Raw genomic sequence first — 26,316 nt, forward strand, 5'->3', positions numbered from 1 at the left:
GCATAAGCCAGGAGGATGCTGGGGAGGCAGGAGCTGTGCCCTGGGGCTGGGAGGAGCCAAGGGACCGCATCACACCTGAAATTGCAGAATGAAATGTTAATGGCTCTCCCAAACCAGTGCACATGGGAATGGCACCCCCTCAGCAGTGGGTTCAGTGAGTAGATGTGATGAGACACGTTTATTTATCCAAATACTGATCAGTGCCGAGGGAAATGGGTGGGTTTGGGGGAAGGGGTGAGGCAGCCTGGCGGGTTGGAGGTGCCTGAGATCAGCAGGGATCACAAACACAGCTGTGTGTGCCCCTGTGCCCTGCTAACTTCAGCTCATCCTGCCTCAGACTGCTGCCAGAGATGCTGTGCTGTTATTAATCTGCTGAGGTAATTGTAGTTTTAATGTTTCCAGCGGGGGAGTTCACAGGAGGCAGAGGCACTCCTGGATGGTGGGTGCCATCCTGGAGGCATCCAGCAGCCTCCAGTGACTCAGCTGGTGCTCTGAGTGGTGCTGATTTTCAAAGCTGGGAGGTAATATGAGGAGGACAGGGAGCACAGGCAGTGATTTGGAGCTGTGGAATAACATTTTCACAGAATTCACAGGATGACAAGGGTGGAAGAGACCTTCAAGATCATGGAGTCCAACCCAGCCCCAGCACCTCAACTCAACCCTGGCACCCAGTGCCACATCCAGGCTTTGTTAAACACACCCAGGGATGGGGACTCCACCACCTCCCCAGGCACACAATTCCAGACCTTTATCATTCTTTCTGTAAAAAACTTTTTCCTAATATCCACCTGTATTTCCCTTGGTGCAGCTTGAGGCTGTGTGCTCTGGTTCTGTCAGCTGCTGCTTTTTTGAGCTGTGATTAGCAAAAGAGGCAGTCTGGGAGCAGGGCTGCTGCTGAACCCTTGCTGGAAGGGCAGTGCCTGACCCTGCTTTGGCTGATGAGTGTGGAGGGAAGTGCTGCACATGCATGAAAGCTGGGGAAATGCTTTGTGCTGGGAAATGGGAATGCTCCTCTTGCCTTTTCATCAAGAATCTATAAAATGGCATCCAGCAGCTCTTCAGCCCATGCCTGGAAGCCAAAGCCAGGTGCATGCAATCCTGAACAAGGCACGGGGACCTCTGGATATTTATTTCTATTTGAGCTGCATTTAGCTACTGGAACAAACATTTGCAGAAAGTGGCCTTAGCCTTGGCTCAGCATCCTGAATGCAGACCACAGGTAGCCCTGAAGGGAGTTTGAGCTTGATGGAAGCACATTAAGCCATCAGTAGCAAAAAAAGCAGATAAGATCAGCAAGCTGCAGTGTTTGGGAGCCCCATCCTCTAGGAGAAATCACTTTCAGAGCAAACACTCCTAATGTAGCTTCACAGGGTTGGAGGAGGACAATGCAGGAGAGACCCTAATGGATCTGTGCCACATCTCACCAAGGGAGGAGACAGTGTGATGGTGTTCACAGGGGTGTTCAGATGAGGGAAGAGACGAGAATGTTGACTCCATGTTTCAGAAGGCTTGATTTATTATTTTATGATATATATTACATTAAAACTATACTAAAGGAATAGAAGAAAAAGTTTCATCAGAAGGCTGGCTAAGCCAAGAATAGAATCAGCAAGAATGATAACAAAGGTTTGTGGCACGGGCACTGTGTCCAAGCCAGCTGAACTGTGATTGGCCATTAATTAGAAACAACCACATGAGACCAATCCCAGATGCACCTGTTGCATCCCACAGCAGCAGATAACCATTGGTTACATTTTGTTCCTGAGGCCTCTCAGCTTCTCAGGAGGAAAAAACCCTAAGGAAAGGATTTTTCATATTTTTCATGAAAAGATGTCTGTGACAAGAGAGCTTCACAGGGATGGAGGAGGATAATGCAGGAGAGATCCTCACGGACCTGTGCCACATCTCAGCAGGGTGACAGTCCTGTCCCACGGTGAGCAGACCCCAGAGCAGTGCCTGGGGCAGTGTTTGGGAAGCTGTTGGGAGCAGCAGCCTCTGTGTCCCGTCCCACCTGGTGGCCACAGCCCTGTGTAAGCCAGCAAGCAGGTGTGGGTGGAGTTTCTGCAGCTGTGAAAATGATGTCAAGCAGGTTTTTTTCCTTGCAAAAATAATCTTTTGGCTCTGCCTGCTGTGGGGCAGAGAGGTGGGGACCAGGTGAGATGTGACACAGATCTGCACTGGCCCCTGCGTTGCACTCTGCCAGTCCCCCAAAAAATGTAAGAATGTCTGAAATGTAAGAAATGTCTGCTCTGAAAAAGTGATTTCTGCTGGAATGTGTGACTGAAAGGACTGCAGTGCAGCCTCTCACTGCCGGGGAGAGTCCTGGTTTTGTCTCGTCCCGTTGATCTGAATGAAGTGATTTATAAGGACATTTTCCATGAATCAATAAATCCATGCTTGCTGCTGTGCCTGGGAGGTTTAATTTGCTCTAGATACTGCACAGAGTATCTCTGTCCTGAATTGCACTGCCAAATTCTGCTCTTTGGGAGAGGATGAGGGTACAGCTGGATCCTCTGGGAACAACATGCTGCCAGCATCTGAGGGTGCCTGATCCCTGTTAATTACTGTGCACCTCCTGTTGTGGGCTGAAGAGTTCAGTTCAGAGTTTCCCTCTGTGTGGAATTTGGGGGCTTAGTCCATTGTGCCAAGCATTTCCTGATGTTTCAGATCTTGGGGAAATTGAAGCCAAAAAAACAGGGAGGGCTGGGGATCATTGGCCTTTGAAGAGACCTCAGTGCAGAAATCTGGGTTACAGGTAGGTTTGCCTGCCACATCTCTGAGTGATGTTTCCTCTCAAGAGGAATTGAAAAATTCCCTTTGCTCTGCACCACCTCCCCTTTCCAAAAGCTGCTTTTATGAGCCCCTTGGAAGCAATGCACATGTGTTTACAAAGCCTGCCACTGGATCTGCCTGGAAAAAGAGGGTTCAGAAACACAGCTCTGCTACACAGAGAGAAGTCAAAGGTACCTCCAACTCCCCCGAGTCCTGAGCTTGTTTCCCTTGCTTTGTCTGAGCACTGTGGTCATGGATGGATGAGGGGACCTTGCTTTGTGCTGTGCACTGGGGTTTGGGGTTGTTCCTGACCTCCTCCTGTGCACAATGGGCGTTTTGAAAGCTTCTGAACTGGTGGGGCACAGACTGGCTCAGCTGTCCCTGTGAGCACCTGGATCCCACCCCACTCTCATCCTGCTCCACCTGCCTGGCTGAGCCCCCTCCACTCCTCCTCCAGAGCAGCTCTGAAACCATTTTACATCTCTTGGAGGTCAGAGCTCAAGCTGGAGAATCCAGAAACGTTCCCAGAGCCAAAACACGCCGTGGCAAGCGGGTGTGTGCCTGGTCTCTGCTTCTCATTTCCTCCAGCACTGTGAGAGCACTGGAGCTGCACATGGGGTTTCAGCAGGGTGCCCCCTCTTTTGTTCCTATACATTAGAAAAGTCTGTGCATGTGTTTATATTTAAAACCAATATGTATACATGTCGACATGGCCATTTGTGAGCTGTGCCCCTCAGGACTGGTCTGGTTGGGCAAAGGAGGGATGTGTTTCACAGCTGCCTGCCTGTTGCACTGGCAGCTGTGTGATGGTCCTGCTGGTCCAGCCATTCTTGCACTTGGAAATAACAGGTGTTGGCAGGGAGTGATCCCAAACCTGCTCAGACCCATCTAGGAAGGCTCCTTTTGAATTGAGCAGGCTTTGGGATAAGTCTGGCAGCACCAGTGGAGAGGCTGTGTTGCTGTTGTTTGTGTCACAGCCTGGGCAGTCCATTCCACGTGTGCCCATCTTGCATTTTCCATGCCCTCTTTCCCACATGCTTGCTGGTGTGTTGGAAAGAAGCAGATGCAGCTTCTGGAAGCTGTAGGGGCTTCATGTTGGGCTTGAAACATGAACATGACCTTGTGTTTGCTGGGACAGCAAACACAAGGTCAAACAATGGCTGTGCCAAGTGGAACAGCCATAGAAAGTTGTCATTTTAAATAATTGCCACAATGGCTTCTCCTCCCTTTCTTCCACCCCTTCCCCATCACTGTGTCCTTCCCCACCCACAACCTGGGGGCTGCCTGGATCTCTTCAGGATTTATGTTAAAAGGGAAGTGTTTTGTACATAATTAAACCATCCTGGATGGAAATGGGATTTGGTGCTTACCGCTGTGACTCTTTCTCATGCATGAGGGTGAACTGATTGATTGCTGAGGTTTGAGATTAAATATTCCCCTGAGCTCCACTGGCATTTAGTGTGCTGGGGAGGGGTGGAGGGGAGTTCTGGTTTTCCTCCAAGGCAAGGAGAGCACGGGAATGTTTGCTGAGCACATCCCCTCGTCCTGGTCTGCAGCATTGGCTGTAACAGGCTCCTGGCACAGCTGTCTTGGGCACCAGTAAAGCAGGTGCCTCTCTCCATATCCATATGGTGGATGGGCTGCTGGTGGGCTTTGCAAGCTCCTCTCAGTGCTGCATTGAGCATCCCATTGCATCCTGCCATTCCTGGTGACTCAGCTGCCTCCCCACCTGCCTACACCTAGCAGTGGGGTAGACCCGCTGTCCCCACCTTTCTCCTTCAGAGTGCACCTTATTTGTTTATTTTTCCTGAACTTCTTTTCATCCCAAAAGCCCTCTGTGTTTGGTTTCGATGGGAAAGGAGGGAAAACCCCCACACTCCTCTCCTGGAGTGCGTGGTGGGTTGGAGACACCGCCTTCCCCCTTCCCTTGAAGTCTAATTTTAGCTGAAGGCGTCGGGATCCCTCCAGGGTATGGCAGAGATTTCCTATCAGCTGCCTAGACCTTAAGAAACAAAACACACAAACAAACACAGCACACAAGCACTTGAGGTTTATTTGGGTGAATTCTTTCAAAAAAAGGGTGTGACTTATTATTTTTTTTTTATTTATTTTTTTTACGAGCAGCGCACACTGGCTTTGTTCTGCTGCAGTCGAGTATTTCAGGTCTTCCAAGATTTAATCAGAATAATTAGTTACTGTCTGTTTGTACCTTCTGTTTCTGTTGCAGGGTTACCAAAGGGTGTATTTATCTCCCAGAGGGCTGCCTAAGTGTGGCTTAATCATTAAAGCATCCGATTTCCTCCAAGTTATCTGCCATGAGGCTTATGTAAGTAAACAAATAAATAAATAAATGAAAGCAGGGAGGGTGGGGATGGTGTTGGTGGATTCAGCTTGGGGGGGGTTGTACGGATTTTTCCTGATTGTCACGGGTTTAATTGTGAGCTGCCTGTGGTTCCCAGCCCGTCATGTGGGGATCAGAGGACTGAGTGTTTGGGCTGGCACTGAACACCCAGCCAGTTTAATGAGGCTGCTCCCAGCCAAGCCTTCACCCCGCTAAACTGGCAAGAGCTGTCTTGCTCCCTGTCATTTCAGGAGCAGGGGGGAAAAAATAGACCTTACAGGAATGAAAGGCTTTTGCTTTCACTCGTACAGTCATGGCTTTGACTCCTTAACCCAGTGGTATCCCTTATAAAAATCACAGCTCTGTCTGGACATAAGTTACCACTGTAAGTTTGGCAGGATTGGGAATTAGCTGTTTTTCAGCCTGTTTGCCATGTTTGGTTTGGGGAGGGGGTCTGTTAATGCACACATTTCCCATCTCTATCACAGCAGATGAGAAGGGCTCAGGAAGTCACTGCAGGGGAGGGTGGGATGGCTGGGAAGCCTCACAGGGAGAGCTGTGAGGTGCTGAACCAGCCCTGGTTTGTGCCTGGAACCTGAGTGAATTGTGGGATGTTTTCCCTTGTGTTTGTCACCAAGAGCTGATGAGTGGCCCTGTTCTGATGGCAGTATGGGGCTGGACAATTTGCTTTCTTCTGTTTGCTTTCTTCTGTTTGCTTTCTCTTTCTTCCTGAGCTGGGTTGGATTCTGAGGTGCTGGCTTGTCAGCTGCCTTTGCTGCCTCATTTATCATGCCCCCTGTGCAAACCCTGGGAGTGAGGGTTTGGGGTGCATGCTGCTTCCCTGATGGATTTAGATACTTTTAAATCCAGAAGCAGCCTTTGCCATCAGTATCTCTGCTTTCCTGTGTGAGAGGGAGCATAATTTTTTGAGGCTGGTAGCTTTGTGTTAGCCTTTCTTAGAGATGCATGTGTGCAGCTTTGTTCTTCCTGGGAGAAGCTCATGAAAGGGAAGGGGCCTGGAGGGGACAAGGTGGGACCAAAGGGATCTGCAGAGCTTTGGTGGCTTCAGGGAAAATTGCTTGTGTGAAGGTTGAGGTTGAAGTCCATATTCTCTCTGTGTTTGTTGGGAAGAGTAGAGACGAGTGATGGGGTGTTAGACTCTACTGTGGCAGAGCTGAAGCTGGACACGATCCCACATCCTGTCCCAGCTCCAGAGTAACAATTTGGAGAGACAAATCCCCTGGCAAATCCCCTGTGTCCCCTCTGGGAGCGATGTGGAGGCTGTCACAGCCAGCAGCGCGTTGCTGGTGCCCTTTGCTCTGTCTGCTCCGGTGTGTGTGGAGTGGGAAAAGTCCTACTTGATGGAAATGCTCCTAAGAAAGCCTGTCAGCCTGATTTGTTCCTTGATGTTTGCCCAGCTGGAAAGCTGGTGGCAGTTCAGACAACACCTCCTGAAGCACTGGGAATGTGTGATGTGCAGCACAGCCAGTGCTCCTGCCTGGCACGGTCCCTCCAGGCACGGGGAGGGTGCTGGAGGGGTGGCAGCTCTCTAATCCCCATCCTACCCCTGGGTTCCTGCCTGTTTCACTGGGCCTTTCACAGATCTGCTGGGTTTGGGCACCGGGAGAGGTGGGGAGGAGGAGCAGAGCTGGTGGAAGCATGGAGAGGAAGGGAGGTGACAGAGTGGTGGAGAGGATGCTGGGAGGAAGAGGAGATGATGTGGCTCGTTTGCCTGGTGCTTTGGAAGTTGCTTAGCTAAATTAAGTGCTCACTAGGGAGCCTCATTTGGCTTTTAAATAGCTTTGGATCATGTGAATGCTCTGTGTTGCTCTCTTCTTCCAGCAGTGTGAGCCACCTCCTGTCCCCATCTCTGAAGAATATCCCCAAAAGTCTACCTTAGGCTGTGGGAGGGGAAGCTTGGTGCTCACCTGCTTTCAGAAGGCTTTTCAAAGTTCTCTCCAAGCTCCTCATCATTCCAGACCATCCATCCTTTGTTTTTGTCCAGTCTGAACACTCTGAGCTTTGGTGATTGGGACTGACCACAGGTTCCCTCTCCCACAGAGGCCACAGCATGCCAGGAGCTCTGTGCTCATCACACAGCACCAGCTGGTCTGGGATGAGCTCACTGGTCTTCCACCATCCCTCCTTGAGCATCCCACTTAAGGCAGAAGTTGATGCCCCTTTGGCTTTCCTGTTCTTTTGCAGGCCTGTGTATTTATTCTTTCCTTTCAGCCAGCTGAAAAACTGCTCCAAGAGCCTGGAGAATGATTTTGAGTACCTTATTTCCCTGGTTGTACCTTGGTGCAGAGCTGGGTGTTATTTGTGCACTTGATCATCCTGCTGCCTGGTAAAGGAAATTCATAGTGCTTAGTTTTATTTAATTTCTGTAGAAAATGAAAGTATCTCAAGATATTTATTTTTCTTTGTCTCTAGAGTAACACACTCAGTGATGGGAGTGTGCCAAAGGCAGGAACAAATCCTGAGGATGGGGATGCAAACAATGTTTGGTCTCCAAAAAGCTCTGTCTCAGTCAAGGATGGGGAATATTCCCCACACCAGAGCCACCTTGGGGGGTTCAGCTGTGTCCCCCCAAGCAAGGGGATCGTGGCCACCAGGGGCCACTGAGGTGTCCCCAGACATGGGGCTCCCTCCCTGCTCTGCTGCTCCACCATGTGCCCACCAGCCACTTCCTGACGTGGTGGGGGAAGGTTTGGGAGGAGCACACCCCGTTTTCCTCATAAAACTCCAAACAAGAGGCTTGGCCTGGTTTAGATTTTAAAAATAACTTGCACATTTGGAAGCTAAAGTTTCAGAAGGGCTCTGAATGGGATGATGGCTTTGATCGTGACAGTCCGAGATCAAGGCAGGGCTTCTTGGGTTTGCTGCATCAGCTGGAAAAGATATTGTAGTGTCTAGACTTTATCATCCTCAAGAAAGGCTCTTTTTTTTTTTTCCCCCTACTCTACAAAAGGTCTAATCCAAAGCCCATGTACAGTTGGTAGGAGGGGCTTTGATTGTGTCCAGGAGCATTTTGGAAGAGGTGGGGATGAGCTTTGGGCTTTGAAGGGCTCAGACCCTGCTTTGCTGTGATGGGAGTTTGGGATGTCAGCAGTGGGATGAGGATGGGGACCAGCTGTGTGCCAGTGCCCCCTCCCCAGAGGGGTCAGTTCCTGCAGCTGAGCCCTGCTGACACCTCAGTGCTCATCCTTTGGCTGCTGTGCCTGTGGTCAGCTGCTCAGACCAGCATCTCCCACAGCTGTCTGAGTTTTCTCTGTGTAATAACCATAAACATCCACCTTTGATGGTGTGCGGACAGAACTTCAGCATTTTTAGCTTGAGTGTAGAAAATGTATGATTTTTTTCTCCTTACCATTCCAAAAGTAGGTTCTCAACTTTTTTTTAATTATTATTATTTTACTGAATTCTTTTATTATTTATATTTTTTTTTTGTAATTCCAAAAGAGAATAATAGGGAAGGACATTCCTAATTTGCTTGGAATAAACTCAAAAGCCTGCCAAGAAGGTGAGGACATCTGGCCACATGTATTCAGGGAACCATTAAAGTTGGAAAAGTCCTCCAAGATCATTGAATCCAGTCTTTGATCAAACACCACCTTGTCAACCCAACCACAGCACCGAGTGCCACATGCTGTTGTTTCTTGAACACCTCCAGGGATGGTGACTCCACCACTGCCCTGGGCACTCTGTCCCAATGCTTAACAAACCTTTCAGTGAAGAAATTCTTCCTGATGTCCAGCCTGAACCTCTCCTGACATAGCTTGAGGCCATTTCCCCTTGTCCTGTCCCTGTTCCCTGGGAGCAGAGCCTGAGCCCCACCTGGCTGCACCCTCCTGCCAGGGAGTTACAGAGTGAGAAGGTCCCCACTGAGTCTCCTTTCTCTCCAGGCTGAGCCCCCCCAGCTGATCCTCATCAGACTTGTTCTCCAGACCCCTCTCCAGCTCCTTTCCCTTCTCTGGACACCTCAATGTCCTTCTTGTTGTCAGTGGCCCAGAACTGGACACAACACTTGAGCTGTGCCCTCACTGCTGCTCAGTGCAGAGGGACTGACTCCTCCTGAAAGCCCACACAGCTCCTCTATCACATTGGAATATGCCCTGTGGAGAGAGCAGAGGCAGCTTTTCTTTGAAGCTCTGTGTTCTGTGTGCAGGGCTCTCGGGTGTGTTTTGGCAGGTGTGTCATTGGCAAAGTCACCACCAGCCATTTATTTCCTTGGTGTCTCTGCTGCAGCACACACACCATGATGCCATGCTCAATGCCCCAGGCTTTGGAGGGGTTGCAGCCTAGTTATGAAAGCTTCATCTGGAAGCTTTGAGAAACATTTGGAAATGTTTTGGAAAACATTTGGATCGAGGATGCCTTAGCTCTGTGCTTGGTTGTTTTACTTTGCTTTGTCCTTGAGCGAGAAAAGTGCTCTAGGGTTTCTGGTTTTTTCTTTCCATCAGTTTTTCTTCTAGACAAACTTATTTCCAGGGATAAATCAGAGCAAATGCCAGTGTGAAAATAGTTTGTGGTGTAAAATGGTACTAAAATTGTGCTGGAAGGGATCTTGAGAGGTTACCTTGTCCCCAAGGGTAGTTGAATACGCTCATTGGTCTGGAAAGTGAATGTCTTTGCTGGGAGTTGTTTTGTCATAAATTGTCTCAGGAGCAGAGGCAAAAATCTACCAAATAATGCTGTCAGTATGTGTGCACGAGCCTTCCTCAGTTTATTCAAATCATTTGCTGAATAAGTGTTGAAAATTAATGCTGGGTTTGTTCCCAGAGCTATTCAAAGTAATATTCCAGAGTAACCTTTTCCACCTTGGCATTTGCCAATATACTGAAACCCATATGGATGAATTGCAGTTACCCACAGTCTGTATTTGACATGGAGCCATCTCTGTTTTGCCCCATTTCTGAGACAAGAAGTCCCACTGGGACAAAAAGCAGGTTTTTCTTTGTTTCTTGTGAATTAGTTGTGACTTTTCAGTTTTCCAGGTGGTCACCAGCCCTGTGGAAATCCACAGCAGCCTCTCCCCTTGACATCTGCAGGCTTAGATAAAGTTGTAAGATCCTGGGCAAGGATCACCAGAAATCCTCATCTGCTTTGAGACTGAGCCAAGTGATGACTTTCAGTTAATTTCTCCTGCATCTTGTGTCTTGAACGATGAGTCAAAAAAAAAAAAAAGAAAACATACCCAAGAGCCCTACTTTAATGCCCCTACTTTTAAAGGTGCTGCAGGGCTCCATGGGGTTTTTCACCTTGCTTTTAGCTCCCCACTTCAGTGATGGAAGGTTCTGAAAGAGGTTCACCTGCAGCCAGCTGGATGCAGGCTTGTTCTCCAGCCAGCAGTGTGTTGGTGTTGCAATCCCCACAGCCCAGATGGTGACTGGTTTTCCTTCACCTGGTCTTTTCCCCAACCAGTTTCCAGTAGGTGATAGGAGAATTCACCCATTTTTGGTTGTGGGGAAGGCTTGGCAAGCCCCCCTTGGCCCATCTGCACATTCAAAGTGAGGATGACTGGCATCAGCGTTATTGTTTGGCCAAGTGTATGCAGGGATATCACAGCTTAGATTTGTTACAGATGGGTTTCTGGATATAGTCTGAGGCATTCTGCCAGCCAGTTTTATATCTGTGTAAAAGTGATTGGCATCTCTATAAATAAAGCTGCTGTGGGATTATAAATCTAAATATACTTATTCATTAAATTATTTTTACATTTCCACTGGGTTGTCATCCTGGCTTATCACAAGCAAGCCATGCTCTCTGCCTGAGTGTTATCCACAGCTCCAGCAATGTGGCTTCTGAGGCTTGGAAATATTTTTTCACTTGTGGGTGAGCTATCCACGAGTCTCTGTGCCATGGATCTCTTCACTGGGACGTCCTCACAGTCACCACTGGGAATGACCCTGTCCTGGACACTGCTGTAGGAGTGGCAGTGGCTGTAAATACAGGAATGTGAGTTTTTCTTTCTTGCTTCACAAGTGAGCATGACTTTGCTGGGCTATTTAGTACCTGTGACCAGGTAAATACTGTTTGCATGGCTCCTTTGGTGCTGGGAAGGGCTCCTCCATAAGATCCTCCATCTGTGTCCTCAGGCAAGGAGTCTCACAAAGTTTCTTCCTCCTGTGCCTCGGGCCAGGCTGCATGGAAACAGGGCTCTGTCCACCTGGTTTAACCATCCCTGCTGGTTGTTTTGGCTACAGGAGCAAGGAAAAAAGTCCCCCAGACCAGTTCCAGGTGCAGCTGTGAGCTGGGGAGGTGCTGGAAGGAGAGCCAGACACCAGCACAGGCAGGCAGCAATGCAGGCACTGGTAAATCTGGCTTGGTCTTTGAGCAGGCTGATGAGAACACTGAGAGCTGCACCCTCTGGTTTCTGTGGGGTTTTTTTCCTTCTCTTTTCAAAGCATTTGATTATTAATTCAGTAAATGATGAAGCACAGAGAAACATGTGCCTGAGTGGCAGAATATCAGCTGCCTCACTCTGCTCAGAAATAACATGCATTGTTGAAAGTTAACCCGTGATTTTATTGTAATTTCCTAATGAAGGGAAGCTTTAAAGTCCATCTGTCCATCTTCTCCTCCTTCCATCACTGACAATTCATTACATCCCTTGCCTGGTTTTGTCCTTTCTTTCAGTTTGGTTTTTCATCTCAAATTTGTGGGGCTGCTACAATTTTGGTCAAAACAGCCATCAAGTTAGAAGGGTGTTAGGGAGGCTTTTTATTAAGGGATGCAGTGAAACCTCAGCCTGTACTAGACACCAGGGAGCACACATAAATGTTATGAACATCCAAGCCATAAAGAGTGCTTTAGCTGGATTTGCCATGTTATGAGACAGCAGAGAGCCCACACTGCAGGTCCCTGTGCAGACATGTAGGTGTTACCAGGGGGGATGTTCACCTCAGTGAATTCTCTGATGTCTGATAAATGTGAGTTCATCCTACAGCCTCACTCTAAAAGTGGCTTGTGTTGCTGAGAGTCACAGAAGGAAATATTTCCATTCATGTTGGTATTTCTAGTGCTGCTCACCCCACCAAATGTAGTTTTAGTAGCATAACAGGGTCAGCACTGTCTTGTAGGGTCTTCAGAAACTGGTAGCAGCATTTGGATGTGTGACAGTGCTCACAGGGGTCTTAGGATGAGGGAAGAGATGAGGATCTGACTCCATGTTTCAGAAGGCTTGATTTATTATTTTATGATATATATTATATTAAAACTATACTAAAAGAATAGAAGAAAGGATTTCATTAGAAGGCTGGCTGAGAATAGAATCAGCAAGAATGATAACAAAGGCTTGTGGCTCGGACTCTCTGTCCGAGCTAGCTCACTGTGATTAGCCATTAATTAAAAACAACTAACATAGGCTAATCAAAGATCCACCTGTTGCATTCCACAGCAGCAGATAACCATTGTGCACATTTTGTTCCTGGGGCTTCTCAGCTTCTCAGGAGGAAAAATCCTAAAAAAAAAAGATTTTTCATAAAAGATGCCTGTGACATGGATGTCTTGACTTTTTGCTGGAGCTGGGTGCCAGTCCAGGTGCAGTTTGGCAGGGGAGATCATCCTGCTGGGATTCAGCATGCTGAAGGTGGGAGCTGGCCCATGTTGTTGGAAACCTCAGCGTGCTGTACCTCAGGAAAGCACAGTCTGGCAGGTGAGCAGCAGATGGACAGGAGAGGCCTGACTGGGGGGTCCTGTGTCCCTGCCCCTGGGCTGTTTCTGGTGCCCAGAGCTGAGCTGCAGCTGCATGGTGCAGGTGAGAGGTTGTGGGTCGTGTCCTGGAGGTACCAGGACTGGTTTGAGCAGAACAAATTTCACAAACTCAGAAGTTAAATGAAGCATTTTGCCTGGTGCTGATTAGGCCAGAAATTCCTGTGGCCAGAGCTGTGTGCCAGCAAACAGGGGGGTGGTTTTCTCTGGGATGACATTCCCATGGTCCCTGTGTCCTGCTGGGGACCTGGTGCAGTGATGTACCCCCTTCCTCCCTAAGCCAGCAGCAGCTCCTGGTTGGCACACGGTACCCAGGCTCTGGAGCTGCTCAGAGCATCTGTGAGGAGGTCTGGGGGTTGTGGTGTGACCAGCTGGGCTTGGTGCTGTGACCGTGGTCACAGGGGTCTCAGGATGAGGGAAGAGATGAGGATCTGACTCCATGTTTCAGAAGGCTTGATGTATTATTTTATGATGTATATTACATTAAAACTACACTAAAAAATAGAAGAAAAGATTTCATCAGAAGGCTGGCTAAGAATAGAATAAGAAAGAATGATAACAAAAGTTTGTGGTCGGGCTCTCTGTCCGAGCCAGCTGAGCTGTGATTGGCCATTAATTACAAACATCCAACATGGGCCAATCCCAGATGCACCTGTTGCATTCCACAGCAGCAGATAACCATTGGTTACATTTTGTCCCTGAGGCCTCTCAGCTTCTCAGGAGATAAAAATCCTAAGGAAAGGATTTTTCATCAAAGATGTGTGTGACATGGTGCTGCTGGTATGTGGGTCCTCTGTGGGTGTGGGATCATTTCATCACCTTGTCTCAGGGGGAAGGGAGAGACCCTGGAAGGAAAGAGCAGCCACCAGCACTTCCCTGCAGGGCTGTGATGGGGTGCAAACAGGATTTGACATCCAGTGTGTTCTTGGTGAGCTGCCAAATGTTTGCATATCAGCCTGGCTTTTACTGGTAGGTGACAATGCTTCTTTCCAGGCCTGGTTTCCACCAACACCAGAATTCTTTGCAGTGTTGGGGGTTTTTTTCTTCCTCTCTTTGTTTCCTCTTTTCTTTCTCCATTTAGTGCCTTAGTAAGAACACAGCTGAATTCCTGGGAGCCCAAAGGAAACCTGTCTCTTACACATGACCCGATTAGAAGCCATGGTAATAAGCATTTGAATCTAAAGCTAGATTAGGCAGGGAGCAGTCTGAGGCTGGATTTGCATAGCACACATTCCTTTTCTCCTTTTCCATAGGACGTGGTGGTAAATCTCCTGAAAGTGAATTTAGAAAGGCTGGCATGTGTCAAGTGCTCCTGTTGATGCATGGGTTGTTCTTCTCACTAAGCTGGGAAAAAAATGCCTGTGATTGCCTGGAAGATGCCTTTTCTCCTCTCTTCCTGCTCTCACAGCTCATGTTGCAGTCCATGGGGATGGGTAGCTCTTGCCAGCTCTACAAATCTGCATTTTAAGGGCATTTGGAAAGTTTTTGCCTGGAGAGGCAATTATTTCAGGGTGCTTTCTCTCTTCTTGTGACAACTCTGGCAGTAGTGGAGTGAATCTGGAATTTTCAGGTACCTAAATCCAATTTGCAGCTTCTTCAAGCTTTCACTTCACTGTTACAGGTCTTGTGCCGGAAAATGCTGCAAAGATTTGTTATCCAAAAGCCATTTAATTTCCTTTCCCTGTGGCCAGTCAGAAGATTATGGATGATCTGAGGGTCAGTCTCTCTTTGCATTATGTCATTACCCTGTGTTTAGGCCATCCAGTGTTAGTTTGGGGCAATGGGATGCAGAGGTCAGACAAGGGGGGAAAAGTGTTTTTCAATGTTTAGGACAGTGTCTGGGCAGCAAACCTGCAGGCTGTCTGCTCTAGGAGAGGGTTTGAATGGAGTCATGAGTTTCAGTGCTGGTTGGATTTTTTGGGTCCCCCTTTGTTATCCCTGGTGTTGTCTGGGCTGTGTTGGAAGACCTGACATTCTGGTGAAGGCAGAGCTGCCCCCCTGAGTGGCCTCTGTCAGCCAATTCCATTGCCATTTTTGCTGATAGAGGTGTTTGCAGAGCTGCTGAAGGAATGGGAGAGTGTTTGAGGGTGTTGGGGGTGAATTCCCTCCCTGCACAGCTGGGCAGCCCTGGTGTCAGTCAAACACATTGCCCTGGAACCATGGCAGGAAGGGAGCTTTGAGGGAATGCCACCAGTCACTGATCCCCTGAAGCCTTACCCAGGTGTGGAGAGCTCTGCAGGGCCCACCATGCCCAGGACTCACCTCTTGGAAGGGAGAAGCTCTCCATGGGTTTGGATTGTGGGTGAACCCAGACTGGTGTTGATGGGCAGAAGTAAAAATGCCATCACTCCAAGATTTAAATGCTGAGCATGGCTCCAGCTGCTCTGGAATAAATACCCTTTGGTCACTTGGGGTCATCTGTCCTGGCTGTGTCCCCCCCCAGCTCCTGGTGCACCCTCAGCCTCCTCTGGTGATGTGGGGTGAGGAGCAGAGCAGACCTTGACTCTGCGCCAGCCCTGCAGAGCAGAAACTCAAACATCTCTGAGTTAGCAACACAGTTTCCAGCACAAACCCAAAGAAATCCAAGCATTCCAGCCACAGCCAGCCTGGGATGGGGCAGGGCTGGTTTGGGGAAGGTGAGAGGGGTGGAGGTGTGGGAGCATCTCTGCAGAGGGCAGTGGGTGGGTGTCAGAGTTTGGTGCTGCTTTATACAATCATCTCCCTTTCCATTAAAAAAAAAAGCCTAGAAATATCAAATAACCACTTTGAAAAAGTGACCCAAGGGGCTCCTGAGAGGCTCAGATACCCTGAGAGAACATAACTCTGCACTGTGTCCCTCTGAGCCCCCACCAAGCCTGCAGTGGCCTGGGGAAAGCTGCATCTGTGATCATGGGCACATCTGAAATATGGTGAGTTCCAGATATATCAACACCCAGCCTTCCCTCCTGCTGCAGATGCAATTAAATTAAAAAAAAAAATCAAACATAGTTAATGTTCTCTCAAGGTATCTGAGCCTCTCAGGAGCCCCTTGGGTCACTTTTTCAAAGTGGTTATTTGCAATTGCTAAGGCCTTTTTAAAATTTTTTTAATGGAAAGGGAGATGATTGTATAAATATCTACAGGGGTATTTATTTATTATCTACAGGGATATTTATTAATTACAGAGGTGGGAAGCTTGTGTAGCAATTTGTGCCAGGTGCAGTGTGAAAACCTGCAAAGAAGAGAAATCTACTCCCATATTTAGCCCTGGCAGGGATGTGACCACTGTAGCTGTGATGTTGCTCCTCCAAGGGGTTTCTTCACTGAAATGTTTGCTTAGGAGGGGTGGAGAGGCTCATTTTTTGAGCAGTATATAGAGATGAAGGCAGGCAGGCTGCCTGAAGCACTGGAGATGCTGTAGATGCCTTGTGTGGACTCCAGACTCTCTGGGGAAAACCAGATTTGGTTCAATCAATGCACAGAGGAAAAACTAACAATCCTGTGCATGTACTCAGTGTGTTTAAATTCAGTTTGTATTGACACTGCTGATGCTGATACTTCCCTGGATTAAGCATTAAAATAGCCTCTATTGATTTTTAAATGCATCCCCTTGGGACCTCCACTGGGCTGACATTCCCCTCTGGATGCTCCAGCAGGAGAAGAGGAGCTTTCCTTTGGTCCATCCCCAGCAGCCATGTGTGGAAGGATCCCTCCCCTCTGTCAGAAGCTGCATAATTAGGCAATTAAAACCACGTGTCCCCATTAAGAGAGGTCCTCTGAATGGCAGGTGGTGGATTTGAGCAGCTGTCCTGGTGGAAAATCGAGTCCTGCTGCCCTGTGGCTCAGGATGGTGCAGATCCATCCTGGTCAAAGCAGAGCTTTTGCCATAAGCTACATTTTGTTGTGTTGTAGCCACATAAAATAAGTCTGACCAAGCCTTCCAATTAATTTCACTTGCTGTGCTTGCCTGATTTTTTTTTTTTTTTCATTTAAATACCAACAGTATTTCAGTGAAATGTGATAAAAGTTGCTGTTTTTTCCCAGGCTGGGTGGGAGCTGTTGGGATCACGTTGTGCCTGGTCTGAGCTCACATGCTTTGTTTTTTGGTGTTCATCTCCTGGAGCACAGGGAGGTATTAGTGTCATACTGGAAGGAAGAGTGGCCAGGGGGCCTTTTCTGCCATTAGACATATTTATCAAGGAATTCTCAACCCCAGGTTTGTACTTAAGGGGGGAAAATCACTCTGGATTAACATCAGAATTTACAAACCTTTAAAAGAAAATCAGCATTGCAGATGGGTAGGCCAGCTGAGGGATCTGACAAGTGTGTTGTGTTTGCTCTGGGCACCTTCAGTACTCTGGGTTTAATGGTATCTTGAAGTTTAATGATATTTAGCCATCAGAATCCCTGCTGGGAAGGACTCCTATTTCCAGCAGCCTTCATCCAGTTTCCATTTTGAGAGAGAAGGAAACCAGCTTGCTCCACCCCACAAAATGCCTCAACACCTGTGGTTCCAGTAGCCTCACCTTAAGCACAGATAATGCTAAAAAACTCCAAACACCACCCAAAAAAAGCCCTCTGGGACTCAGCCAGCAGCTCCTTGTTGCCTTGTCCTGGTGGTGGCCCCATAGCAGATGTTGCTGTGGTGATGGACTGGAAGCATCTGCTGCTGAGAAACTTGGAAACTCCACTTTGTGCAGCCAAATTAAGAGGCTTTAAAAGAGGAAAAAACCTGCCTGCCTTCAGCCAGTCCCACCCCAGGGATTACTGCTGAAATGGGGAGCAGTGGAATGGAAAGCTCAGCAGTGAGGGTTTGCATACAATAAATGACAGTCACAGCCCAAATATTCATTGGAGGAGCAGGGATGAAAAAAAAGGAGAAGAATTAAAATAAAGGAAGGCTGTTATTGAACTGTTGTTCTCCAGGAAAAGGCTAATTGGGCAAACAAATATCCTCCTCCAGTGGGAAATGTGGCTCCTCTCCCTCTTGCCAGGCTGCTGAGTTTGTATTAACAGCATTTGCATCGTCAAAGGGAGTAGTCAGAACTTGTGATATCTGACTACTGGAAATCAGTGCAAAGCTGGGCTTTACAGCTGGTTTTAGCACCTTCTGGAGGTGTGCTGTGCTTTGAATGAGCAGCTTTGTTGAGCAGTTTTCTCCCAGCTGGGGCCAAAACCAGCTGTGGAAAGGGACTGGGACTGGATTGGTGCTGGTGCTGGGTGATGGGGATGGGGCCAGGATGGAAGGGGATGCTCCCCTGGGATGCTCAGTGGGGCTGTAGGAGCCCCCTGAGCTGCCCAGGGGGTCTTGCATCCCTCTCTTTTACCTGGTTTTGTCCCTGAGGGCTGCCTGGACAAGGCTGGGCATCACCCAGCCCAGGCACTCCCAGAGGTTCAAATGGTTTCTGCTGTTTTTTTTGGTTGTTTTTTTTTTTTTGTTTTGTTTTGTTTTTTGTTTGTTTGTTTGTTTGTTTGTTTTCTGTGTTGCCTTTTAGAACTTGGCTGGGACACAGGGAGGTCAGGGGAATGCCCCAGCATCCTTCTTGGAGAGCCAGCTCTGCCTTCCTGGAAAATCTTTTGGGCTTGGATAAGTGTTGTGCCTGGGTTTCAGGGTGAAAATCATGGGGAACCTATAAGGGAGCATGTGTGACTTGAGAAGTGTTTCTTCCTCCCACCAGTGCCAGCCCACCCCACTTTTTTGGTTTGATTCTGTGAAAAGAGGACCACGAATCTGCCTGGTTTCTGGGAAAATGGAATATATGTGTCTGTAAAATTGGGTCATTCATTCACCCTAGTGAATATCAAGAAATATATATATATATGTATATAGGTTTGCAAACTGGGTCTTGTCTGTGGCTCCATGTTGTTGCCCTTGTTCCTGAAATAAATGGTATTTGCCCAAGCTGATCTGCTGGAGCTCCTGTAAGAAGTGGTCTGTAGTGGTTTGGAGGATCTCAGCTTGTCACTGGTGAAATTTACCCTCTTAGTGGAGAACTCCTGACCTCCTGTGTTACTGTGCTGCTCACCATCTAGATGGCTGGGAAACTTCCAGCAAGGTTTGGTTTTTAATCCTCAAAAACCAAACAAAGTTTTGCTGCAGCAGCATCTTTCCTGGTTGGATTAATGTGTGCACTGAGCCGTGCACCGCAAGGGCTGTGTGGGGCTCCCTGGACCAGCAGCTCCTGATGGATGCTGCAAGCCCTCAGCTTCTCCTTGCATCCAAGCTTGTCTCCATGGCCTGTGTGAGAAATAGCCACTCACTTTTGGTAGTTGAGGAAGGTTTATTAAACCTTATCAGAAATAGAACAGAAGACTGACTAAAGAAAAAAGGTTACGGTGCCGGGAGCAAAACATTTTCCTCACCATGTGCTCAGCCCCCTCACAATGGTTTTTTCCCTTTTAACCCTTCCCAAAGTTCTGTCTATCAACCCCTTCTTCACTGTCCAGTGGTGGAGATCCTGGTTGGAGGTCAGATGTCACCACAGTGACAAGCCAGCCCTCCCAGATGTCCCAACCCTGGCTGTCCCTTGATAACCACGTGAGGCAGTACAACATAGCTATAAATCTATAAAACTTTGCTCAACCTATATCCATGATACTTGTCCATTAATTGTGAGAGTCAATCATGGCATTACTCATCTATCACAACCAAACAAAGTTTTGCTGCAGCAGCATCTTTCCTGGTTGAATTAATGTGTGTACTGAGCCATGCACCACAAGGGCTGTGTGGGGTTCCCTGGACCAGCTCCTGATGAATGCTGCAAGCCCTCAGCTTCTCCTTGGATCCAAGCTTGTCTCCATGGCCTGTGTGAGAAATAGCCACTCACTTTTCATAGTTTAGGAAGGTTTATTAAACCTTATCAAAAATACAACAAAGACTGAATAAAGAAAAAAGGTTACGGCGCCGGGAGCAAATGTGCTCAGCCCCCTCACAATGGAGGTTTTTTTCCTTTTTAACCCTTTAACCCTTCCCAAAGTTCTGTCCATCTACCCAGTGGTGGAGATCAGATGTTCCATAGTGACAAGCCAGCCCTCCCAGCTGTCCCTTGATAACCACGTGAGGTGGTACAACATAACTATAAAACTATAAAACTTTTCTTAACCTATGTACATGATATTTGTCCATTAATTGTGAGAGTCAATCATGGCATTACTCATCTATCACAACTGCCATGGGCATCCTGCAGCTCACCATCAGCCATGCCCTGCTCCAGATTTTGCCTGGCTTGGCAAAGCGAGCAAGGATTGATTTCAGCTGGAGAGTGTTAAGACAGATCCTGTCTCACCCTGCTGTGCTCCACGCTCTTCCCCCTGAAAAGTGGATTACAGAGCCAGCAGTGTGTGTGCTTCCCTTGGCAGGGACCTCTCTCATGTGCTGGAGGGGTGACAGGCAAGCCAGGCCATGGCACTCTCACAGCACCCTGGAGGTTGTTGCTCTTTTCCCTGAATAGCATCAACTCCAGGTGGGAGCCCCATGCAGACACAAACAAAAAAAGTCTCTCCCAGCACCTCTGATAGGTGTAAGTTTAAAGTGGAAAAAGTGGAAAAATCCAGTTTTTCTGGAGTGTTACAAATTCATTAAGCTATGTCTTCCCCTCACTGGCTCTGTAATAAAATTGGTCTAATTTTTCTTGCTGGATGTGGCTGGATGTGGCCCCCAAAGCTCGTCTGCCCTTGAGCTGAGTGAAATGTTTTCTTGTGAGACAGCAGGCCCAGATGTGTGCTTCAGGATGTGACAAATGCCACAACAAATGGTAAAAATAGAAAGAGGAGGTGACACATTTTAGGCACGCACTGGGTTTTTGATGATGCTGGCAGATGGGGCTTTGCTGGAGTGAGCAGAGCAGCCAACTCCTCATGGAATCAGGGGCAGGGTCCTGGTGGCCTTCAGGACCCAGGTAGCCCAGGCAAGCTGTGGAGACACAAAACACTCTTTTTGTTGGGATCATAGAGTATAATAGGATTTCTGGGATGAGGAAAGAGGATCGGGGTAATTCAGGATTTGGCAGGTGTATTTATAAATCCATGAAACCCGAGTCTTTGAGATTTGCTTGTGCTGAGAATCAGAGCTCTTGTGATGTGCTGGTGATGAGTCAGGCTCCTCCTGGCAGCTGCATCATGGAAAGGGTCCTGTTCCCATCCCTTTTGGGCTACTGTTCTGAGAGTAGATGGGTGGAAAAAAGGCAATCAATAGTTTAAAGCCTTTTAGCTGAATGTGTTGGGCTTTTTGCTCCTTCCTGATGACATGCATTGATTTCCACCAAACACAAACATTGCTCCCCTGTACAGCCTATGTCTGAAAACAGCTTTACAGTGGAGAAAAGGGGTTTTAGAAATCAGCATGAGAGTTTGTGGCCAAAAAATCATTCTGGTTGCTTTAAACAGGAGCAGCTGTGCTGGGAATACCAGCACCATGCTCAGCACAGTGGAGGTGCTGGAAATGGGCTCAGATCCTTTAAGCTTCTGTGTTGGAGGGGAGGTGATTCCTGCTCAGGGGAAGGCAATCCTATTTCTGAGCTTTTCATTCATGCAAGAGCTCAATGTCAAACCTTATATTTTTTAAATTGAATAATACTTAGACAAACCCCCCTTCAGTAAAAAGTATTTTCATGCACCATTGCACATTTTCATTTGCACATTTGGTGCAAATGTGAAATGGAGGAGCACTTTTCTCTCTTGAGAGGGATGTGCAGCTGCCTTTTGGATGGGCAGAGCACCATGAGCACACTTTGGTGGGCTCACAATCAGAACCAAACCTAAGAAGAGTTTGGGTTACTGAGTGGAGCCAAGGAAGGTGCTGACTGTCTTGGGTCTGTAAGATGAAAAATCAAAATGTGCCTGAGAAAGGCTTTGGTGCTTCTCAGGGAATGCTTCAAATGTACAGCTGATCTGAAAAATGCTGTGGGAGCATCCAGTTTTTTATTGCTGTGGAGGTCTGGATGTGACTTACACGGGAGGAAAAATCATCTGAAATTGTTTATTTAGAGAAGCGGTGCAAGGTGGCTTGCACTGTGCCCTGCTCTGGGTGTTGAATTCATGGGGAGAAGCCCCGAGGGAGGATGAGCATTGCTCAGTGGTGGGGTGGGACAGCTATAGGGTGCACTGTGTGGAATGCCAAATTCCTGCATTCTAAGAGCTGAGAAAAGGGGTCCAGGTCACCTGGCTGTAACACTTGGTGACAGTGCTGGTGCCTTCCTGAAGTCCTTGCTGAAGCCAAGTGCCTCCCAACCATCACCAGCCAAGGGCGTTGCTTCGCAGTGATGGGTGAGAGTTGGAATATTTCCATTGTTTGGGAGCATCCCAGGCTGTGCTGAGGCTCTTGCAGAGTAAAGGCAGGCAGAGCTTGGCATGGCCCAAGATGCTGAAATTGGTGGAGACACCAATTCCCAGCTTGGTGAGGACACCAAGGCAGAGGCAGTCAGTGAGCGCTGTTACACCAAAACCACCTGCAATAAAGCTCCACATTCAGAGACAGAGCTCGCTCAGGATCTTGCACCCTCACTTTGGGAAGGGAGCCAGGAAAACAACAAGCTAATATTCATGTTTGAGGATTTAGCTGCTGGCTCCGGGGTGGGTTTGGAGGAGGCGGGTGTGAAGGGGAGCGTGCGCTCCTCTGCTCCTCCGCATGTGTTTGTGCCCTTGTTGGGTATTTTTAGGCTGCAGACCGCAGTGCTGCAATACCGGTGCTGGCTCCCAACCAGCTGGTTGGGGCATCGGTCACAGACAGGCTTTGGCAGCTCGTTGCTCCAGTTTAATTTAGCTTGCTGAGGAGGCTGTTGAATATGCAAGTGGTAATTGCTGCTCTCCTTTCCTTAAAGCAAAGGCGGAAGCGACACCAGGCTCCAATTTTCTCCTAATGACTGATTTCATTTAAACACTGCTCAGGGCGATGCAGGCTTGATGCTTTTCTTTTTAGGGCTGGGGAGAACTAAACTTCTATCTCTGGGGTCACTGATCCAGGTGGCCTCCATCCGTCCTGGTCACACACATGAGCTAAGCTCCTTCTCCTCCTTCTCTTCAGTCTGGGTTTCCAGTTTGAACCCATCACAAACACATTTTCACCCTTGTTTCTGTGCAAACAAAGTTGTTTGGGAATGATTCAGCCCCATCAGTCCTGCCTTGAGATTTGGGCTTGGCTACAAGTTCCCTCAGTGACCCTTCCCAACCTATCATCCCTGGCTCTGTTCATACAGGGGCAATTAAGCTTAATTTATTCTGGCCTGCTCAATAGAAGAGGCCAGAAGGCACCATCAGATCACAATCTGACTTAAATGTATTGATCTAATTAGCAGTCAAAGGTACAAGCAGGAGGTGGGAGCAGGACACTTAACATATGATGCGGCGTAGAACTTGTCCCTTCTGTTCTCCTTAACACAAGCCTCCAGATTGCCAGGGGCTGCTGCTTTTTCTTCTTGAATAACCAATTTCTGCAGGATTTGCAGGGGAGGAGGAGGCTGTGTAGCTGGACTTTGTTCTGACGATGCAAGCTGCTCTGTCTGCAGCTCCCAAGGACCTGCCAGGGAGCTGTGTTTTGATTTTGATCCATCTTGTTAATGAATATTCATCAGCCTTCTGAAGGTTTAATGCTATTTGCCTGGTAGCTAACATATTCTCTCCCTAACCTTTTTTTAGCCTTGGTTGCTAATAACCTACAGCCCACTCAGTCTACATTATAGGGTGGTTTGGTTTTTTAAATTGTTTATAGATGAAAATGAGGAACCTCAGTAGCTCCAGAGCTGGAAGCAGCTCAAAAGTACCTTGTCTTGGTTGCTGTATGGCTGTCAGCTTTAAACCCCAAAATAAAACCTTGCCTTTTGGTCTGTCATTCAGACTCCTCATAAAACATTGTCAGGAGTGTGCATCTCTGAAGAGCAGGTGTTGTTCTGATAAAAGCTTTCCACACGTTTTTGTAAGCCCAAGTCAGAGCTTGTATGTAGCAGCAGGTTTCAGGGACGAGGCTGGCATGGTGTTGAAAAGGGGGTGGAAAATGCCCTGTGGAAGAGTTGGGTCTGTTTGCTCCACACCAGCTCCTGGAGCAGGGTCAGGATCAGATGCTGCTCTGGGACTGGTGTGGCTGTACCCATGGACTTGGAATGGCCAAGTGACCAAACTTTGCACATCTGAGGACCCAGTGTAGGTTGGAACAGAGCTCCTGTGCTGGGCAGCCACCAGCAGCATCTCCCTTTGCACCCTGCTCCTTGTGACCCATTAAAACCCAAACCTGCCGTGTTTTCTCCCATATTGGAGTGAACAGAAATCCGTGTGCCTTTGGCTTTTTGTTTCCCTCTCTTCTTTAGGAGAGAGGCTCTGCAGCAGGTCCCAAACCCTGCTGACACTGAGGGGATGCCAGCAGGCCGCTAATGGATTTGCTGCGGTGCTGGCTGCCGGGGAGCCGTGATGAGAGAGCTCTCATGGCAGCTGAAATTCCTCCAGCGGCTGCATATTTCTACATCCAAGATGTAAAAATGTGAAATGAGATTTGGGGCCCTTCAGGAAGGCGCGGGGGGGACTCTCCAGGCTGGGCACAGAGCAGTTGCACAGGCTGGGATTATCCTGTGTGAAGATCCAATAGCTGTTTCCCATGTTCGTGGTTCAGCAGATGATTACACCACGTGCTAGAAATGTGCCATCGAGATCATCTCAAGGGTCAAATCCTCTGTTAAAGAGCTGTGGGTAGAGCTTGAATTTTCTGCAAGCTCCCTGCTTTCAGAGGGCAGTGTTTGCCATGCTGTGGTGGTGCAGGGTCTGACCTCGGGTCTGACCCCAGCCCTGGCTCTCCACAGGGCACAGCAGCTGTTTATTCTGCTGTATAAATCCATAGTTGGAGGGAATGGCAGGCTCCAGGGAGATCAGACACTCCTTTCCAAATGCTGACCTTTTTTTCCCCGAGTCTCTTCATAGCTTTGTTAATAAATCTGAGTCATCCATATTTCAACCTTGGCTGTTTGTCCAGTCTCTTAACATCTCAGTGTCTTGTTTCACAGAGATAAAATATGTGGGTGTGTAACTTTGTAAGACAAATGTTTAGGCTTTCAAAAATTCCCTACTTTGCTGGTTGATTTTTCTCATTAGAGTGTTTCTCCACACTCCTCATTCCTCATAGGTGACTTTCCTCTTGTGTTGCTGACTTAAGAGTCCCAATTTTGGGGCAGTTTTTACCTGATCCTTGCTGTCATTAGGCAGGCAGGGCACATGGTTCCTGCCCTGAGCTTTGCTCCCAACTAGAGTTTCAGAAATCAGCAAAACCCAAGTGGCTGCCAGGGCGAGCGATGCCCGACGTCAGCACAGCTTAGGAAAATCTGAGCTACCGACCCCGTGTGATTTTTATCAGCTGAAATTGCCTCTTGTAAATATTTACTGGAGCTGCAAGTAAGGTTTATCTAATTAAAGCCAAGCAAAACTTTCCATGAAAAAGAGCTGCCGTACAGGGGGTTGCTGGTGGATGTTTAGGAACACGTTTAAGAGTTGGGGGAAGCGTGCAGAATATTTTTTCAGCTCTGCTGCTGTCTGTAGCTCGGGGCAGGCTGAGCCACATGAGCTCTTCAAGGATTGAATCACCCATGGTGGGGACCTGGTGGCCCCACGCACATCCAGCTGTTCTTACAGCAGTTCCCTGAATTTTCCATACCGCTGGCATGAAGGGATGTGAGGTGTGGGTATGAGGGGGGCTGCCATGGCATCGGGAGGGTTGGCACAGCTTTGCTGGGATTGGCAGCACCGGTGGGGCCCAGGACTCCTCATCCCACGGGGACAGCGGCGTGACCCCTGCGGCTGCCAGCCCTGGCACGAGGCAAAGCAAATGCATCTTTTTTAATTTGCGTGGTCCTCAAGGTTGCCAGGACTGTAAGCGTCAAATCTGAGCAGAAATATTTGGCATGAAAACCGTCTGTGCTCTTCCCCTCGGTGCCGAGCGCGTGGGTGGCTCGGTCCCTCCTCCCACCGCGGGACGGGAGCGCGGCGCTGCGGGGCTCCTGCTCCAGCCTCCTCTCTTCTCTTCCCTTCAGGATCTAGTGCCCAGCAGGGAGGGACACGCAGGATTGTGGCCATGGCCCCGAGGAAGAGGAGCGGCCGGGGGATCTCCTTCATCTTCTGCTGCTTCCGCAGCAGCGAGCACCCCGAGATCACGTACCGGCTGCGCAATGACAGCAGCTTCGCCCTGCAGACCATGGAGCCCTCGCTGCCCATGCCGCCCGTGGAGGAGCTGGATGCCATGTTCACCGAGCTGGTGGTAAGTGGGATGCTTCTTAACTTCAGGGTTAGGTTTGGGGTTTCTCCCTCTTTCCTCTCAACCTCCTCTTCATAGTCTCCCCAGTCTTGGTTTTGAGCTTTCAGGCAAACTTTGGTGTGAAGGGAGGCTGAACCCTGAGCTCTGCTCCTCCCTGAGGTCCTGCCACTTTGGAGTGGTCTCTCTCATTAGAAACTCTTAATTTCTTATAGCAGGGGGTTGGGTCCAAGCTGGTAAAGCAGGATGTTCCCCATAGATGCAAAGTGACTTGACTTGCTGGGCACTC

The 26,316-nt window shown here is 48.5% G+C and overlaps 1 protein-coding gene across 2 annotated transcripts in view; it reads left to right on the top strand.

Annotated features, from left to right (window-relative positions):
* DAAM1 (dishevelled associated activator of morphogenesis 1) overlaps nucleotides 1-26,316 on the top strand; it is a 97,036-nt gene that overhangs the window by 15,490 nt on the left and 55,230 nt on the right. For both annotated transcript variants that reach the window (XM_071426204.1, XM_071426205.1), the window contains exons 2-3: nucleotides 5,000-5,098; nucleotides 25,810-26,033. In XM_071426204.1, coding sequence (XP_071282305.1) covers nucleotides 25,851-26,033 — 183 coding nt within the window. In that variant the 5' untranslated portion in view covers nucleotides 5,000-5,098; nucleotides 25,810-25,850. The remainder of the gene's footprint in view (nucleotides 1-4,999; nucleotides 5,099-25,809; nucleotides 26,034-26,316) is intronic.

This window comes from Agelaius tricolor, unplaced genomic scaffold (assembly GCF_023055355.1).
Source record: "Agelaius tricolor isolate 1412-34295 unplaced genomic scaffold, bAgeTri1.0.p SCAF_5, whole genome shotgun sequence".
Lineage (NCBI taxonomy): Eukaryota > Metazoa > Chordata > Aves > Passeriformes > Icteridae > Agelaius > Agelaius tricolor.